The sequence below is a fragment of the Anomalospiza imberbis genome, chromosome 20, assembly GCF_031753505.1.
Source record: "Anomalospiza imberbis isolate Cuckoo-Finch-1a 21T00152 chromosome 20, ASM3175350v1, whole genome shotgun sequence".
NCBI classification, from domain to species: Eukaryota; Metazoa; Chordata; class Aves; order Passeriformes; family Viduidae; genus Anomalospiza; species Anomalospiza imberbis.
The window spans coordinates 8,609,394-8,628,609 of record NC_089700.1 but is presented as its reverse complement, the minus strand read 5'-3'; the positions used below and the strand labels follow the sequence as shown (position 1 = coordinate 8,628,609).

Sequence of the window (19,216 nt, the reverse complement as noted above, 5' to 3'; positions counted from 1 at the left end):
GTCCTCGGGATCTCTCGGATCCCCCATCCCCCGGTGTCCCTGTCCTCGGGATCTCTCGGATCCCCCATCCCCCGCTGTCCCTGTCCCCGGGATCTCAGGGATCCCCCATCCCCCGGTGTCCCTGTCCCCCCGGGGATGCTCCCCCGGACTCTCCCCAGGCCCCTGTTAATGAGTACAGTGCAGTAACGAAGCTCCACGTTCCCCTCTGTGTTTTATTAACCCACACTTGAACCCCAGCACGTAAAACAGGTAAAAACTTAACTTTTTCCTGGGATGATTGCAGCATCCAGAGCTGTGTGTGCTGCCACACTTGGCACGGCTGAAATCTTATTTTGCAGCTCACTGTTACTTCCCCAGGTAATTTTTACTTTATCTTAAATTCCCCACCTCCAAACCTCTGAGAAGCCCTGGGGGGAAAATCCCTCACTTCTTCCTATGAAGAAAGTGAAAAAAAATCTGTAAAAAAAAAATCAGCATTAGGATCTGCCAAGTGATTTACAGCCCCAAGGAACAGTGGGCATTCTGTGTACTCATTTCAGGCCCACTGGGTGGTGCAGATGGCATTTGACTCATGAGGGGCTGTGACACTGCAAATATAAATCAAATTAAACAGCAAAAAATTCAGAGCAGAGGATGAGTCAAGCCCAAGTGCTGCTGCTCCAAAGCAGAGCCTGAAAGAACAAAAAACCCTTTCCCATCAATCACAGGAAGAGGAACAATTACCAGACCCAACACTTTTCTTTATGAGCAATAATATTGTAATATTCCAAAAAAAAAAAAAAATCCTACTGATCTGGAGGCTTTGGGATGCTGGGCAGTGCTGGAATGCTTGAGGCAGAGGTGGAATGGTGAATGTTTTATTCAGGCTACAGTAATAAAACACAACACACCACTTGAACCAGTGCCCAGGGTGACACAGAGCACACAGCTGAGGCAGGAAAAATCACAGCAAGTTCTTCCAATTATTTGGAAATTCTTACACAAACTCCTCACTTGAGCCCTGGAGCGTTTTAGGATTATTATGGTGATAAAAGAGGATTTCTTTATTGAGAAGGAAACAAACTTTATGATGACAAAGCACCACAGCTCCTTGCTCTTTCAGATGCTCAAGGAAAAACACTCTTTTATTTCCTTGTGTGTGCCTGGTAGAGCACAACACGGAATGCAGGTGGGAAGTGTCCCTTTGGATTTAATCCACTAAAAGAGCCCTTCCTGCACATTTTCCTGAGCATGAATTCTGCATGGCCACCATCAGACAGAATGAAATGGGTAAAAAACTTACAGTTCCACTCCTTACAAAAATAAACCCCGGCCGACCTTGAAGAAAAATTTCATTTATATGAAGATCATTTATTTAAATTTCATTTACTGAGAGCTCTTTAAGTCAAATAAATGCCAGAGAATTGGCACCACTCTTGGTATCAGGGCTTCAGCCACAGCTGAGGCCACGAAATTGTTGCCACTGACCTGCAGCAACACAACTCAGCTTGGGAAGTTTTCCCTGCTGGATGCAGCAGAGGGAATTGTGCTTGTCCTCTGTGGCCCTGGGACTGACCACAAGTGTCCCTGCACTCCTGTCAGTCCTCTGGCGTTTTGCAAACGCCCCCAGAGCTGCACAAGCTGCCTCCCCTGGCACTGGGAGCAGAGCTGCCAGCAGGGTTACCCCATTTCCTTCTCGGGGCCGCTCAAGCCCTGAGCTCTTTGCTGCTTCCTCTCCAGGTACCGAGCTCGGGCGTCCTGGATGGACTGGTCATCATTCCTCCTCTCCATCTTCCTTGCAGAGTTCTCTGTGACTCCTTCTGGGGGGACAGGAGAGAAAGAAATAAACTCTCTGTGTCAAACTCATCCCCCTCCAGCATTACAAGTCCTCCTAGTTGTTAAATACAAAAAAAAACCCAAAAAACCAATAAAATCTCTTTTTTTTTTTTCCCTCCAAGTCCCAGGCAGCCATTTGAATGACTTCCAGAGAGGACAGACTGCACCACAGCAGGGAGGGAAAAAAAATTCAAAATAAAATCACGCCTTAGCTCCCATGTCAATATTTGCAGCTGGGCTCATCTCATCCCCAAATCTTGCTTTTTATTGTAGCAGGGAATATGCAGCCTTCGTTCTACACACCCATTTCTTCTCTGAACTGCACATCCCACACTCAGGTTTGGGCAGGACAGCACAGGAAAAAACATTAGGATAAACTATCTTTAAAAAATTTCCGGAGGCAGGAGGGAGGGAGAGGAAAACATGCGGATAAGGGAATGGGAAAAGTCAATATTGCAGATCAGCCACTATCAGAAATGCACATTCCCCCACAGCACTGAGACCTTGGGACAGAAGGGAAGAGAAGCAGAAAATATTTTCAGTCTAAAATAACAATAAAGAAGAAAATCAAAGACTCTGAGAGCCTAAAATCTGTGTGAGTGAAGCAGTTACTGCTTCTGGTTCTGGGGGCTGGTAAGATAAGAAGAAGGAGCTTTAATCAGCATCCATTGTTAAATATTTCTAATTATTATGTCTTGTCAGCTATTCAGCCACCCATTCTAATGAAGGAGCCAGAAATACAACATCTGTAAGGTCGATATTAAACTCCAATTAATTGGCAATTGCCTGATGAAGTCAGAATGTGAAGGGGGACACAGATAAACAGATTATTTCCTTCACATAAACTGATGAGGCTCTTCTGCATTATTTATAACCAAATGAAATTCCTGTTTAAAATGGTGGGTTTATACAATAATGCGGGGCAGAAAGAGATGCTGGCCTAAGCACAAGTCTGCATTTTTTCCTTTGTTAAGGAAATGGAAGAGAATCTGTATTTACTGTACAATAAATGGATGTTTTGGAAGGGTCAGCTCAGGAGTAAAGAGGCCCTTTGAATATTTGGCTGCTTTAAGAACCTGCTGACAGGAGAATCCCAGGAATGTCAAGCAGCCAGTTCAGTTAGCAGGCACCAGCTCTAATTAACACTGACTATTTACACATATGGCATTAAATTAATTGTCAGAATGAGACACTCACCAAAATGTCAGACTTTTTCTTCTCTATCTACTGCTGGGTGAGGTTTTTGATTTTTTTTTTTCCTTCCCTCTGCCCCACAGCTCTCAGGACTTCTCCCAGGGCAGCATTATTTGGGCAACAATGGCTAAACACCCTTCACAAACTTAAACAACCAGCCTCAAAATGCTTCTATTCAACTCTTCAAGCTCTGCTCTAAGAAACCAAAACGGGGGAGGGTGGCAAGAAGCAGCAAGCAAACACCACAATTCCCACTGCTGGGACAGAAAATAAGGCTTGCAGAGCTGTGACAAGAATAAAACAACCAGAACCACACCAAACAAATTAACACTTTCCAGCCCAGAACGTGCCGTATCAAACACACAGGGTCCTAAAGGACGACAAAAACCACGCGCGCACACAGAGGGATGAGCACTGTGCTTACCAAACTGCCTTTTCAGCTCCTCCCTCTGCTTCCACTTGGTTATTTCCTCCTCAGTCACCTCCTCCCTGGCCACACTGCTCAGCTCATAGGCATCCACCTGGTGCAGCCTGGGCAGCAGGTCCCTGACCCACTCGTAGCGCACGGGGCACACGGTGCGCACGTAGATCTTGGAGGTGACGGCCACGTCGTGGAAGATGATCCACTCCAGCAGGGTCTCCTGGTTGTAGAGCTGAAAAATTCAAAGGTTGGCTCACAGCTGGTTTGGTTTTTCAGAGCCCCACCTGCAGCAGAATGGCAGTGGTTGAGGTGTGAGGGGGTGTTAGCAGGTTTTAGATGTTCAGATTTGGAATTGCCCGTGAGATCCAAAGAGCCAAAGGGAAAGTCCTGCCTGTGTCACTCTCACTTCATAACCCAAACCCTGACCAAGGCTGAGGAAGTGAGGCTCTTCCCCACTCTCAAAATGAACACTGCAGCAGAGCACAAAGCAAGCACCAGGCAGAGTTAAGGGACCTGCCCCTTATTCCTTCCGGAGATGCTTTTCTGCTTTATCAGCAGGCTTTGGGAACTCACTGTGGATGAAGGGTGGATGTAGACTATGCTGCCATGTCCATCCATGGTGCAGAATGTCCTGGCTGCAGACCTGAAAAAAAAAAAAAGAAATTAAAAAAAAACACCAACAACACCACAAAACACACATTGCTGTGATTATACAGCAACACAGCAAAATGAACTGAACAAATCAGCAGCAGCACAGAAAAAAGTTCTCAAAAAAGAAGTTCTTCCAGACTTAAATTGTAAAAAACCATTTAAAGAGTGAAATACACAGCACAATAACACCACAGTAACACCACAATAAAAACAGGGTTTGGGAGTGAAGCCTTTGGAAGCTGTGATAACTGGAGACTTCCAAGCCCTTCAGCTCAATATCTGGAACCACTCATCAGCTGGTGAGTTCATTTCACAGACAGAAAAATGACAGTCCTGGGAAGCTGCTGACACCCTTGGGATGGTGAAGACAGTCAAAAGCAGAGGTTCCAGCCCCTTGCAGAAACATCTCCTTCCCCTGCAGTTACTGCTTTGCTACTTTCACCAACATAAAACCACACTTCAAAGTAATTTGCATAATTTATTTCCCATTCAGTTCTCCAAACTCCATTCCTTACCTCCTAGCAACGTTGATGAAGTATCCTGCACACAAGCATCTTCTCAGTATTTCGGTTCTGGAGCCTTCAAATGTCTCTTTAGGGAAGTCTGGCAGCTGGGAAAAGAAAAAGCAACAAGAATCAGGATGTTTCTTCAAGAAAAAGCAGTTAAACCCCCTCCATCCCATGGATTTTAAACTCTGGACAGAAACCACGAGGAAAGGAGAAAAACTCTCCTTCTTGCCCATTACCACCACTGTACCTGAGTCACACAAGCAAGGGTGCTCTACAAAAATATTTAGGTGGTTTATTTTCTACTAGAGGAAGGCAGCAGCCCACTGGCAAAGGCTCAGCATCCACTGCATCTCTTAAATACAAGTTTATACAGCTCAAACATGCTCAGAAATGTTATTATTTTTTACCTGTTTCAGTTTAGTGGTTATTTCCCGCAGCTGCCTTTCCACACTAAAAGCAGATTTCACAGCTCTCCAATGGATCCAGTATTTCTGGCACCAGGCTGAAGGAGACTTGCTGAGAACAGGAATATTTGAATTATAAAGAAGCCCTTTGTCAGCTGCTTGCAAAGAAACTTGCCTCTGTTTTATTGTTATGGTCATACAAAGGCAACAACCTACAGAGGCAGATACTTTGTGGGGTTAAATAAAAAGTGCCTTGATGGAAATTACAGATCACAAGAAGGAATAAATCTGAAATTAGGAATGAGCACACAGACGTGTATCTGCAGCACAGCTAAAAACTGGGAGTTAGGAGCAATGCAAAACCACTTTGTGTAAGGGAGAACTTCATACCTTGCTTTGCACTGCTCAAAAATATTTAAGAGGGTTGCAAAGTCATTGCATCCTCCCACTTGTGAGGCAAGTTCCTGGTGTTGAAGCTCAGCCTCCTTTTGCTTCTGAGGATCACCTGAGGAATAAGTTATATCTCACTTAAAGTCATTTTTATTTATCACTACCTAATTTTCTGTTTGCGTGTTTTTGGCAGCCTTGGCTCTCCATTCCTGTTATTTTTAGATTTGTCTCTCCTTCTACAGCTGCATTTACAGTTGATCCTCCTTCCACTATGACCAGGAGCATGTAGGTGCCATTAAATCTATGATTAATCTCATCAGTCGGCACCAGGGATGAAGAATTCCAGTCTCTTAGCAAGTATTTCTCAGGCACAATCCATCAGAGGCTGACATGGAAAGATAAAGGAATAAACAAACAGCTCACAGGGATCAAGTGAGAGGAAAAACAAGACTGTTGAACCCACCCCACCACAGCACCCTCTGATCTACTGAACTCAGCTCTTTCCTACTGCCACAGTAATGGAGATCTTAAAATAAAGATAAAAACCAGTGGATCTGTCAGTTCAGTGGGAATTCACCTTCACCAAATGGGGCAAAAGCAACATTTCCAAAGTGTTCTCTCAGCTTTTAAACACCCGAAGGATTTCTCCTCCAGCACAACCCATTCTCCTTGGGAGAGGGAAGCAGGAACTAAAGGCCACTGGAACTGCTGCTGTGGTAGGGGGTGTCAGAAGTTTGTGGGTACTCAAAAGTGAAAGGGATGAAGCAGGGAGGCCTCATCCCACACATCTGGCACTGGAAAAAGTGCCTGGAGGATGGGGATCTGTGTCTGCTGCCTCGTGCACAGGGCTGCTGGAGGGTGACAGGCAAAAAAACAAGGGCACAGAGGATGGGAAAGCAAAGGGACAGTTGTGGGAAGGAGCTCAGGGCTCCTGGGAAGGAGCCCAGGGCAGAATCCAGGTTATCAGGGCTGGCAGCAGGGCCTGTGGCTGCTGCTCCAACGGGCACAGCTCAGGGAGGACAGAGAGAACTGGAGCAGAGCCAGGGAGGGAATGGGCACGACAAAGGAACCCACAAAGGCTGCAGATGTGTGCCACAGCTGGGGGTGGGCAGCAGGAGGGGACAGGAGGATGGGACAGACTCAGGTTTGGCACTAACCTGAAAGCTTGAGCTCAGCTCTAGTGGAACTGGGCTCTACTGAAACTACCCCGGAACCACAGCAAAATTACATTTTCCACTTAGAAAACCAATGGAAGCGAGGCAGTGCCAGGTCAAGCCTCTCACAGAAAGCCAATAATCTGTTTGGTTCAACAGTTATTGAACAGAAAGATATCTCACAGAAAGCCAATAATCTGGTTCAACAGTTATTGAACAGAAAGTTATCTCACAGAAAGATAATAATCTGGTTGGTTCAACAGTTATTGAACAGAAAGATATCTCACAGAAAGGCAATAATCTGGTTCAACAGTTATTGAACAGAAAGTTATCTCACAGAAAGGCAATAATCTGTTTGGTTCAACAGTTATTGCACAGAAAAGACACTCCAGAGGTGATGCCCCATTTGCTAAAAGCAATCAGCCCCTGCTGTCTGCACTCAGACCAACAGTAACACATCTGCTGTGGTGCATTTTGGTTTTCTGGTGGGTTTTTTTCCCCTTTATTTTTTATTTCCCCTGATGACCTCTCAGCTGAGGCACTTTCCAGCTCAACAGCCCTGGGACAAACACAACCCTGAGCCTCTGGAACAGCTGCTGTCCAATTCCTGGCACACAGAGTGCCCTGACTCCAAAGCTGGGACGGGTTTTTTTGGGAAGAGGGGCTGCCCACCTGGACGGATGAAGACGTTTTCCACGGACAGCATGGCTGCAATGGGAAGCAGGAGATCCTCACAGTCCAGGGAAGCAGCTTTTATCACAGCACACGACAGGCTGGGAGGGAGGGGAAACTGCACCAGGAATTCTCCCAGTCTGGTCACATGGCCTCTCCTTAGACCAGGAAAAAAATTTATTATAATATATATTTTTATCTAGTATATATTTTAAAATATATTTTTATAATTTATTATATATTTTCATTATATAATATATTATATATTGTTTTATTTTATTGTTTATTATGTATTATTATTTATAATAATTATATATGTATAATAATTATATTATTATCTAGTATAGTAACTATGTTATTATTTATTATTTTTATTTATTATGTATTATATATTTCATTATCTATTATTATCTATTATATATGTTATTATTAATTTTATTTGTTATAGTTTATATTATTAATATTTAATATTTTATTATATACTTTATTATATCTTTTATATTATTATATTATTACATAGTTTATTGTTACATATTTTCTTACATATTATTATAGTATATAGTTAGTTTATTATATTTTCATATATATAATAGTTTATCATAGTTTATAGTTTATTATATTTTCATATATATAATTGTATGTATTTATACTATATATATTTATATTTTATTTATTTATTTATACACATATATATATATATATATTTGTATATACAGATTCAGTGAAATTATGTTTAAATGTGAATTGGCTAAGAAGCACTTCCCTCTGGACTGTGAGTGCCACACAGGTGCTGGGGACATGGAGAAGTGTCATCAGCAATAAAATAATCCACATTTCTCCAGCTTGCTTGTGTCTGCTCCATGGCAGGCACAGCCAGCTTTTCAGTTCGTTTTTGTTTTTTTTTTTCTTATTTACAAGAAGAATTCCTGGAAGCTTGGGATAAAATCTCACGTCCTGTCTTGAGCTCTTGGATGGAGCTCCCAGCCAGAGGCTGAGCTCAGCAGTCTGGGATCTGCAGAGCTGAGGTCACTTAGAACTCCAGGACAATGTGCAGAACCCGATCTGTATCTCCCAAGCCCCAGACTCTGCTCTCTCCCAGTTTTTGCAGACAGAACATTAAACCCCCAGTAAAATTCCTGGAAGTTAAATAAGGAAACACATTCTGCAGCTGGGGAGTGATGGGGGAAGTCTTTTAGTCCACACTAAACTCCAATTGAAGCCTTGGATTTGAAATTCTTGTAGCGACCACGACCCCCTTTGGTTTTTTTACCTGTCAATAGCACTGCACTGGTAAAGTTCCTTCAGAGCTTCCAAAATATGCCTTTCCTCAGGAGGGTCCAAATAGGGAAACCTAGGGTTAAAAATGAAGTCGATTTGTTCGTTTCCATATCCACAAAAATGATTTTGAAACCTCCCCACTGCGGGTTCTCTGACCAAAGTTGGATAATCGTAATTATCATCTTCTGTGTGTTACTGCACAACCTCCAGCTGAGGAATTTCTGATGACAAATCCCAGCATGGCACACACTGAACTGCATCTTCTACTCTTGTATGGTCTTAGAGCTAAAAAATTCCAGAGAGATGAAACTTTTGGAGTATAAAACACAGTATTTCAAGGATTTTAAGTACTTAAAGGTGTAAAAAAAAAAAGTATTTTAAGGATTTTAAGTGTTTAAAAGAATGCTAAAAAAGAGTATTTTAAGGACTTCAAGGTGTAAAACCCAATATTTAAAGAATTTAAGTATTTAAAGGTATAAAAATCAGTATCTTATGGATTTTAAGTATTTTAAGGTGCAAAACCAGTCTCTTAAGGATTTTAAGTACTTAAAAGAACACTAAAAACCAGCATTTTAAGGATTTTAAGCATTTAAAGGTGTAAACCCCAGTATTTTCAGGATTTTAAGTATTTATAGGTATAAAAAATACTAGTTTAAGGATTGTAAGTATTTAAAGCTATAAAAACCAGTATTTTAATGATTTTAAGCATTTAAACGTGTAAAAACCAATATTTTAAGGATATTAAGCATTTAAAGCTATAAAAACCAGTATTTTAACGATTTTAAGCATTTAAAGCTATAAAAACCAGTATTTTAATGATTTTAAGCATTTAAAGATGTAAAAACCAGTATTTTAGTGATTTTAAGCATTTAAAGGTGTAAAAACCAGTATTTTAGGGATTTTAAGCATTTAAAGCTGTAAAAACCAGTATTTTAAGGATTTTAAGCATTTAAAAGAACACTAAAAACCAATATTTCAAGGATGTTAAGCATTTAAAGTATAAAAACCAATATTTAAAGGATGTTAATTATTTAAAGGTGCAAAAACCAGCATTTAAAGGATTTTAAATATTAAAAGGAACGCCACAAACGAACGAACAAACACATTTCATTTGGGAGAGATGGGACTTTTGGCAGAGCCTCCAACTGGACTGGAGCTTGGGATCCAAGCTGGAATTACAGCGGAGAGCAGCAGAAAAGCTGCTTGAAGTGTCACCCTTGGCTGGGGACCGAGGGATAATCCCCCCGCAGGGAGGTCACCTGATGACATCGTGCACGGAAAGGCATTTCAAGGTGAGGATCACAGATGTCAGGCTGGTCCTCCTGATCTCTGGCACGGTGTGTTCAGGCATGCACCGCTCCCAGAACTCCCTGCTGTACAATCCGAAGCTTTTCCCGGCCGACGTCCGGCCGGCGCGGCCGGCGCGCTGCTTGGCTTCGCTCCTGCCCAAAACAAAACCAACATCCAAACCTCCCATCCCTGCTGGAACCACCCAGACGAGCACAAAATGTCTATCTTTGGAGATGGAAGAGGGATCCCTGCACAGCAGCTGAAAAATCCAGCTGTGCAAGGAGTGAAGAAGAATTTCTGTGCATTTTCTGGAGGCTTGGCTTCCCTCCTGCCCCCCCCCAAAAAAAAAAAAAATAGACAACATCCAAACCTCTCATCCCTGCTGGTACCACCCAAACGAGCACAAAATGTCTCTCTTTCGAGATGGAAGAGGGATCCCTGCACAGCAGCCGAAAAATCCAGCTGTGCCAGGAGTGAAGAAGAATTTCTGTGCATTTTTGGAGGCTTGGCTTCGCTCCTGCCCAAAAAACCCCAACATCCAAACCTCCCATCCCTGCTGGAACCACCCAAACGAGCATAAAATGTCTCTCTTTGGAGATGGAAGAGGGATCCCTGCACAGCAGCCGAAAAATTCAGCTGTGCCAGGAGTGAAGAAGAATTTCTGTGCATTTTCTGGAGGCTTGGCTTCGCTCCTGCTCAAAAATCCCCAACATCCAAACCTCCCATCCCTGCTGGAACCACCCAAACAAGCACAAAATGTCTCTCTTTGGAGATGGAAGAGGGATCCCTGCACAGCAGCCGAAAAATTCAGCTGTGCCAGGAGTGAAGAAGAATTTCTGTGCATTTTCTGGAGGCTTGGCATCACTCCTGCCCAAAAAATCCCCAACATCCAAACCTCCCATCCCTGCTGGAACCACCCAAACAAGCACAAAATGTCTATCTTTGGAGATGGAAGAGGGATCCCTGCACAGCAGCCGAAAAATCCAGCTGTGCAAGGAGTGAAGAAGAATTTCTGTGCATTTTTTGGAAGCTTGGCTTCCCTCCTGCTCAAAAAAACCCCAACATCCAAACCTCCCATCCCTGCTGGAACCACCCAAACGAGCACAAAATGTCTCTCTTTGGAGATGGAAGAGGGATCCCTGCACAGCAGCCGAAAAATCCAGCTGTGCAAGGAGTGAAGAAGAATTTCTGTGCATTTTCTGGAGGTTTGGCTTCACTCCTGCCCAAAAAACCCCAACATCCAAACCTCCCATCCCTGCTGGAACCACCCAAACGAGCACAAAATGTCTCTCTTTCGAGATGGAAGAGGGATCCCTGCACAGCAGCTGAAAAATCCAGCTGTGCAAGGAGTGAAGAAGAATTTCTGTGCATTTTTAGAGGCTTGGCTTCACTCCTGCCCCCCCCAAAAAAAAAAAATAGACAACATCCAAACCTCCCATCCCTGCTGGAACCACCCAGACGAGCACAAAATGTCTCTCTTTGGAGATGGAAGAGGGATCCCCGCACAGCAGCCGAAAAATCCAGCTGTGCCAGGAGTGAAGAAGAATTTCTGTGCATTTTCTGGAGGTTTGGCTTCACTCCTGCCCAAAAAACCCCAACATCCAAACCTCCCATCCCTGCTGGAACCACCCAAACGAGCACAAAATGTCTCTCTTTCGAGATGGAAGAGGGATCCCTGCACAGCAGCTGAAAAATCCAGCTGTGCAAGGAGTGAAGAAGAATTTCTGTGCATTTTCTGGAGGCTTGGCTTCCCTCCTGCCCCCCCCCAAAAAAAAAAAAATAGACAACATCCAAACCTCTCATCCCTGCTGGTACCACCCAAACGAGCACAAAATGTCTCTCTTTCGAGATGGAAGAGGGATCCCTGCACAGCAGCCGAAAAATCCAGCTGTGCCAGGAGTGAAGAAGAATTTCTGTGCATTTTTTGGAGGCTTGGCTTCACTCCTGCCCAAAAAACCCCAACATCCAAACCTCTCATCCCTGCTGGAACCACCCAAACGAGCACAAAATGTCTCTCTTTGGAGATGGAAGAGGGATCCCTGCACAGCAGCTGAAAAATCCAGCTGTGCAAGGAGTGAAGAAGAATTTCTGTGCATTTTTTGGAAGCTGTTGTATTCAGCCAGCAGTGCTCAGTCCTCAGATAATGCCAATTCCTCCTTAATTTCTGTAACTTTTGGGGAGTTGTATATCCTAAACCACTTTTTGCTTGGTTTTAAATTGGTTAATTAAAACCAATTCAAGTGGTTTTTAAACCTTAAAGTGGTTTTAAATCACGGGGCTTCAAGGTTGCTGCCTATCTTTTTATTTCTTTTTTTAAAGAGCAACCAACACAGAGCATTATTGCCACAGCAGCTCCCAGAAACAGCAGGTGAGTGACATTTTTAACTTACTTGGAGATGGGAACCACCTCCAGGATGTCCAAACCAACTCGGGGATTATGATTCAACTGCTTCACAAAGCCACTGTCCACCACATATCTGAAAAAAACAATCCAGAGAGGTAAAATTAGAGGGCTCAGCAGGTAACTGACACATGGATTTAATAAAAAAAACCACATTTACTCTACCTAGACCCTGATTATTTAGTAGATTTGATTTCAAAATAGGTTCAAAAACATTGGTGACCTCTAAGACAATAATAATATCAATGGTTTTCTTACTACACACTCAAAAAAAGGCAACAGGAGCAGAAAAAAATGTGTTTTTCCAAACCCAGACCCTCCTGAATTATTCCCTCTGTTACAACTTTTTATGAGGGACAGAAATCAATACCTGACTCCTTCAATTGTCAGAGATGTTGCAGCAATGTTTGTGGAGACCACACATTTTCTGATGCCTCTGGGAGCTGGCAAAAATATCCTTTTCTGCTGATCTAAAGTGACAGTAAATAATGAGGTAAATTAAAGTGACAATTTAAAATAAAAGTTTAAAAAAGCAATATGAAATAAAGCAAAATAAAATAAAGCAAAATAAAATAAAGCAAAATAAAATAAAGCAAAACAAAATAAAATCAAAGTAAAGTAAAATAAAATGTGAGGTCATGTGGACTTCCAGTTACTCAATATCCCCTTCCCAAATGAGGATCTTGAAGTCATATCCAGTGGATTTGGATTTTGACTGGAGGCTCCAGTGCAAGTAGAGAAGGCTAAAGTTTGATTTAGTTTATGATAACCACAAAAAAACCCCACCCCAAAGTGCCAGAATATTGTAACAACGGGGTTCACCAACACCCTTTTCCCAACCCAGACAGAAAATCTGATGAGGACAAAGTTTGTAACAACTCTTGCAGCTCAGGCTGCTGTGATGAAGTGAGATTTTGGGCTCTGACCTGTGGACATGGAGCCATAGAGAGGCAGGATGAGGAGCCCCTCCACAGCCCGGTCGTGCACCTCGTACCGGTAATCGATGGACTCTGCTTTCTTGAAAAGCAAATCACAAGCTCTTTCTATCTCATTCTGGCCTAAAAGACACACAAGAGCATTTAAGTGTCCTCATTAGCTGCAACTCTGCCTTCCTGGTTCACAGCACCTTTAAACAAGGTTGTTTTGTCAACATGCAGAGCTGCCAACGTCATGAAAACAAGGAATTAATGAGAGGGGGTTTGGGAGGTGACATCCAGCCTCTCACCAAGGATTTGCCTTAAAAGATTAGATATCTTTTTATTTGATATTAGATATGGGCCTGGCCCATGCACTGATGTAGGATTTTACAGCTAAAATGATTCTTCCTCCCTGAATTAACAACAAAGTAAACCATGCAGACAACACAGAATCAATCTGGACATTACTAAAATGCTCTGAAAACTAGCATTTCACAGGACTTTGTGCATCAAACTGCACCTTTCCCTTCTCACTGCTCTGGGAGAAACCAGGCAGGTTTTGGAAGCTTTCCTGCTCTGCTGTCAGTGCCATGATTCACCTGGAGTATCCAGGAAAATTCTCACCTGTGAGGAAAACCAGGATGTCACCTTCTGGCTCATTTAAGTGAACATCCAGGGTGACCTTAACAGCCTGGAACAAACAACAAACAAGCCAAAATCAGCTGAAATCCCATTTAATTCTTGCTAGGACTCATCATACCAACTGATCCTCCCCTACCTCCTGCAGAGATGCTGAGAACACAACACAGCAGCTCATTCTTGTGGCCTCCCCCAGATGAAAACCGCCCCAAAAACAGAGAGAAAACAAAGCAGGCCAGACCTCTGTGACATAGGCAGAGCTGCCCACATCCCTGGGGCTCAGCAGGTTGCAGAATATCTCCTTGACAGGGTAACTTCTCCCTGGAATGTGCAGCACTGAGCAGTGCCCAAAGAACTCCGAGAGCTTTTCCACCTCCAGGGTGGCTGACATCACCACCACCTTCATGTCTGTCCTCCTGCCTGCTGGCTTCTCCTGCAGGAACAGCTTCTTCAGCAGACCAAATAAAATATCCTAGCAGAAAAAACAGAAACAGCTGATGTTAGCACTCTGGTTTTGTTAGAAGAGCCTGAAAAACTTGGAAGTTTGATGATTTTATCCCGTTGATACAGTGAAAATCACATATTCCAGGCCCGAGTACACTGAAGAAAACACACATTTGCCCTGGATATTTTGGCTTCTGGAGTTTAATGAATTTTTTACCAGCTCCCCTCACAGCCTGTAGACAGCACCAGCGTAACTCAAACCCCTTTGGTTTTCATTTTTATACTCTCTTGGTCAAGTCATTTGTGAGAAGTTACCTCAGACCCATTTTTCATCCCGTTTTCCAGCCTGTGTTCCCTGACTGTGTGTGCACCCTTCCTCGGTTTCATTTATTGCTACGACCCCAGCAAGTTTACTTTACTCTGTGCTGCTCTGAATTACAAATCTGCTCCTTCCACCACTTCAGCTCAGTTATTAGCAATTCCCTCCGATGCCTGAGGACAAACTGGGATTCAGGAAAGCATTTCCCCCTTTCCCAGCTGGACTGGGAGATTGCTTGCTGGAGCAGGAGGTTGTCTGACACACAGCCCAACCTCCTGAGGTCTCAGTGACCTCAATGTCCCTTTGCTGGCCACAGAAGGGTCAGGGTGACCTGTGAAAGCTTTTGGGACTCAGGTCTAGATGCCACCATGGACCCAACAGCCATAATCTCTTTGCACAGTCATGTACACACCCTAAGAAACATTGGGCCTTAGGGCAAGGGAGGTGTTTTGGCTTTTATTTTGTGTATTTTGTGTTGGTTCATTTTTAAAATTAGTATTCTAGAAAGTCTGCGTTCTGGCTTCAGACTCCTGGAAATTTTGGGAGAGTATTCAACAGCCAGCAAAGTTTTAACTGCACTTAAATGCAACAACTACAAAAACCCCAACACTATTGGAGGCCACATCTTATTTTCAACTTACGCAGCATGGACTAAACAAAGCAGCACTTCTGTGCTCTAAGGACAGCAAAAGGACAAAGCATATCCATGGAAAGTCAGTCAAAACCCCTGGGGAACATGCTGGAGTGAAAGGAAGGGACAAACAGAGCACAGAAAAGGAGAAACAGTGACCCAAAAAGCAGGTATGAGGTGACACTCACAGTGCTGAGGCTCCTCTCGTGGGCTTCATCCAAAATGATGACACTGTACTTGCTGAGGAGGGGGTCTGCCAGGATTTGCCTCAGAAGGCACCCATCAGTCATGTACCTGATGGCAGTGTCCTGCAAGGTTCAATCACACGTTCAGCTGCCAGCCTGGCTTTGTATTTCAAAGCAAACACTTCTGCACAGATCACACATTTGTCCAGGAAACCGCAAGGACTTTCCTGAAAAGATATCTAAGGGCCTGGCCCGTGCACTGACGTAGGATTTTACAGCTAAAATAATTCTTACTGCGCTCATGCACAGCAGCACGGGTGCTTGGCAAGGTTTCACCTGCAAGGTGCCCAAAAAACTCCCTCAAACTTGTCCGAGGACACAAAGAGCTGGGACAGCCCCTTCCCACGGCTCTGAGACAGCCCCCAGCCCCCAGCCCAGCCTGGGTGACCCTGCCACTCGCCCAGGGCCCCACCTCGGAGGTGCAGTCGTCGAAGCGGACCTGGTAGCCCACGAGAGCCCCCAGGGCACAGCCCATCTCCTCGGCCACCCTCTGCGCCACCGACACGGTGGCCACGCGCCGCGGCTGCGTCACACCGATGGCGCCGTGCTCGGCCAGGCCTGTGGGGGACACAGAAGGGCTTGGGTTGGAAGGGGCAGCAGAGATCACCTCATTCCAGCCCCTCCTGGGACACCTTCCACCATCCCAGGCTGCTGCCAAGTCTTCTCCAGCCTTGGGCACTTCCAGGGATGGGGGATATTCCCTGGGCAACCTGTGCCAGGCCCTCCCATGGAATAATTCCTTCCCAACATCCCACCAAACCCTGCCCTCTGGCAGCGAAGCCATTCCCTGTGTCCTGTCACTCCAGACTCCTTCAGGTTCTGGGAGGGGCTCTAGGATCACCCCTGGAGCCTTCTCCAGGCTGAGCACCCCCAGTGGTTGTGGGACACTGAGTTGTGCTGCTCCAGGTCGCTTTATAACACATACCTATGTGAAAAACACTAATTACCGGGCTTTCAAAATCTTAAAAGTTCATCAGTAATGAAATAGTTATAAGAAATAGTAAAAAAAAAAAAAAAGTCATAAAATAAAAAAATTGTATTAATAATAGTAATAAAATTAGAGTACTAAAAATTTGGACAATGAGGATTAGGACACCACGAGACAATAAAAAGCAAAGAATTACGGACGTCCGGAGGCTTTTGGCAACTGAGCTGCCAAAACCATGCCTTGTGAACAAAGGAATAACCCTTAAAAGCAACAGCCTGTTGCATATTTATATATTTTATATATGATGCATAAATTCTTTGCAAATTAAGAATTTTTCTGGTTTTTGTCAGCTTCTTCTCTTTAATCTTGGTGGTTCTATAAAGACGGAGAGAAGGTGGAAGGATGCTTGTATTTTCTGAAAAGGAGGCTCTAACTCTTCAGGTTTTGTGTTGCTGTTATCTCTATGTGAAGAGTTTTTTTATTACCTTATCCCTTTCTTGACCGAGTGAAAAATATCTTACATCGCATAGTTTTTAACATATGTTGCAACTCAAAACTGTATTTAGCACACCACTTAAAAAGGATTAATACAGTATTACCAAATAACCCCCTATAATACGTGCAGTATTTAATATTTGCCAAGAGCCAATCATTGAATACGCATTTTTCACACCCACGTAACGTACACGTGGCCACAGCTTGTTTGTTTTTTATTCAAAAGCTTTAACCCAGCCACCTCCTCTCAGGGCAGCCCAGCCCGAAGCTGTGTCACCCACCCGTGGGGGGACAGGGGGGCCACAAGCTGAGTTTATCGCTGCCTGCGATACACTGGTTCCCTTACGCGAACAACGCCAACCGCTCGGGTTTTAAAATTTTAAAGGTTTAATAAAGTCGTCATAAAAACAGTAATACAATTAGAGTTATAAAAATTTAGAGTTAGGACAATTATAAGACAATAAGAAGCAACGAATTACGGAGGTCCGGATGCTCTCGGGCACTTAAGCCACGATAAAGGAACAAAGGGATAACCCTTAAAAACCAAACACTGCTGCATGTTCATGGTTATGCACGCATTCTATTTAAAATAAGAAACTCTCTCTGCTGTATGTCAACTGCTTCCTTTAACCCCCACGGCGTCTCTGAGTATGAGCGAGGCCTGAAGAAATTAGCTTCTTCTGACAAGAAAACCATAAATTCCTCTTCTCTGTGTTATAAACGCCAATCACTTGGTTTTTAAAATTTTAAAAGTTTAATAATAATAAAACGGTTATAAAAATAGTAATACAATTAGAGTAATGAAAATTTAGAGTTAGGACAATTACAAGACAATAAAAAGCAAAGAATTAACGGACGTCCGGATGCTCTCGGGCACTTAAGCCCGATAAGCATGCCTTGTGAACAAAGGAATAATCTTTAAAAGCAGTAGCCTGTTGCATATTCATACATCTCATACATGATGCATAAATTCCTTGCAAATTAAGAACTTTTCTGGTTTTTGTCAACTTCTTCCCCTTAATCCTGGTGGTTCCATACAGACGGAGAGAAGGTGGAAGAATGTTTGTCTTTTCCGATAAGGAGGCAGTAATTCTTTATGGGCCCCATCATTGTCATCTCTGTGTGAAGAGTTTCTTCATTATCTCATCTCTTGCTTGAGCTAGTAAAAAAAACCCCCACATACATAGGCTAGATTTTAACTACAAAACTACATTTACCGTACTATTAAAATGTTAATACAGCACTTCTAATCAATATAACATAACACATATAGTATTCAATTTAATATTTGCGAAAAGCCAATCATAAAATACGCATTTTTCACAGCCCCCATCATTGTCATCTCTGTGTGAAGAGTTTCTTCATTATCTCATCTCTTGCTTGAGCTAGTAAAAAAAACCCCCACATACATAGGCTAGATTTTAACTACAAAACTACATTTACCATACTATTAAAATATTAATACAGCACTTCTAATCAATATAACATAATACATATAGTATTCAATTTAATATTTGCGAAAAGCCAATCATAAAATATGCATTTTTCACATCTGGAAGATTTATGTGTTCTGCGATGGTTACTTCGAAGCGAGTATCTCATTCCTTAAAAAAAAAAAAAAAACAAACCCACATGCACAGTTTCTATTTTAACTACAAAACTACATTTACCACGCTTATTACCATGTTAATACAGCACTTCCTAATCAATACAACACAACACAGATGCCATTCAATTTCATATCTGCGAAAAGCCAATCATAAAATATGCCCTTTTCACAGTTACCTGCCTCGTAGAGGTACCTGGGCAGCTGCGTGCTTTTGCCGCTGCCCGTCTCGCCGGTGACGATGAGGAAGGGCCGCTCCCGCACGGCCTGCACCAGCTCCCGGCGGGAGCGGCGGATGGGCAGGGCGGGGCCGTCCATGGCGGCTCCCGGGGCTCACCTGCCTCACCGGCGGCCCCGCCCACACGGGCGCACCAGGCGGGAACACCGGGCGCACCTGGCGGGATCACCGGGCCCGCCTGGCGGGAACCCGCGCCCGCCTGGCGGGATCACCGGGCGCGCCCGGCGGGAACCCCGGGCCCGCCTGGCGGGAACACCGGGCGCACCTGGCGGGAACACCGCGCCCGCCTGGCGGGAACCCCGGGCCCACCTGGCGGGAACCCCGGGCCCACCTGGCGGGATCACCGGGCGCGCCCCCCGCGCACGCGCGCCACGCCTCCCCACACAGTTTCCCCGCCTCCTCGTTAGGCCACGCCCCCACACGACTTCCCGCCTCTCCCGTAGGCCACGCCCCCACACGACTTCCCGCCTCTCCCGTAGGCCACGCCCCCACACGGCTTCCCGCCTCTCCCGTAGGCCACGCCCCCACACGGCTTCCCGCCTCTCCCGTAGGCCACGCCCTCCCCCCCCGCTCTC

General features: G+C 44.2%; 1 protein-coding gene across 4 annotated transcripts; it reads right to left on the bottom strand.

Annotated features, from left to right (window-relative positions):
* Positions 1–777: 777 nt before the first annotated feature.
* Positions 778–18,776, bottom strand: DHX40 (DEAH-box helicase 40). 4 transcript variants are annotated; one of them, XM_068210637.1, is made up of 17 exons: positions 18,583–18,776; positions 15,787–15,932; positions 15,318–15,437; positions 13,977–14,207; positions 13,721–13,787; positions 13,106–13,237; positions 12,550–12,649; positions 12,169–12,255; positions 9,748–9,930; positions 8,481–8,561; positions 7,211–7,368; positions 5,385–5,499; positions 4,998–5,106; positions 4,597–4,691; positions 4,004–4,073; positions 3,434–3,662; positions 778–1,799 (listed from the first exon to the last, which is right to left on the bottom strand). In XM_068210637.1, the coding sequence occupies exons 1-17, from the start codon at positions 18,719–18,721 to the stop codon at positions 1,660–1,662; spliced, it is 2,202 nt and encodes a 733-aa protein (XP_068066738.1). In that variant the 5' UTR covers positions 18,722–18,776; the 3' UTR covers positions 778–1,659. The 4 variants fall into 4 exon arrangements, with proteins under 4 accessions (XP_068066738.1, XP_068066739.1, XP_068066740.1 ...); XM_068210638.1 differs by having other exon boundaries at positions 778–1,796; XM_068210639.1 differs by having other exon boundaries at positions 15,814–15,932.
* Positions 18,777–19,216: the final 440 nt, after the last annotated feature.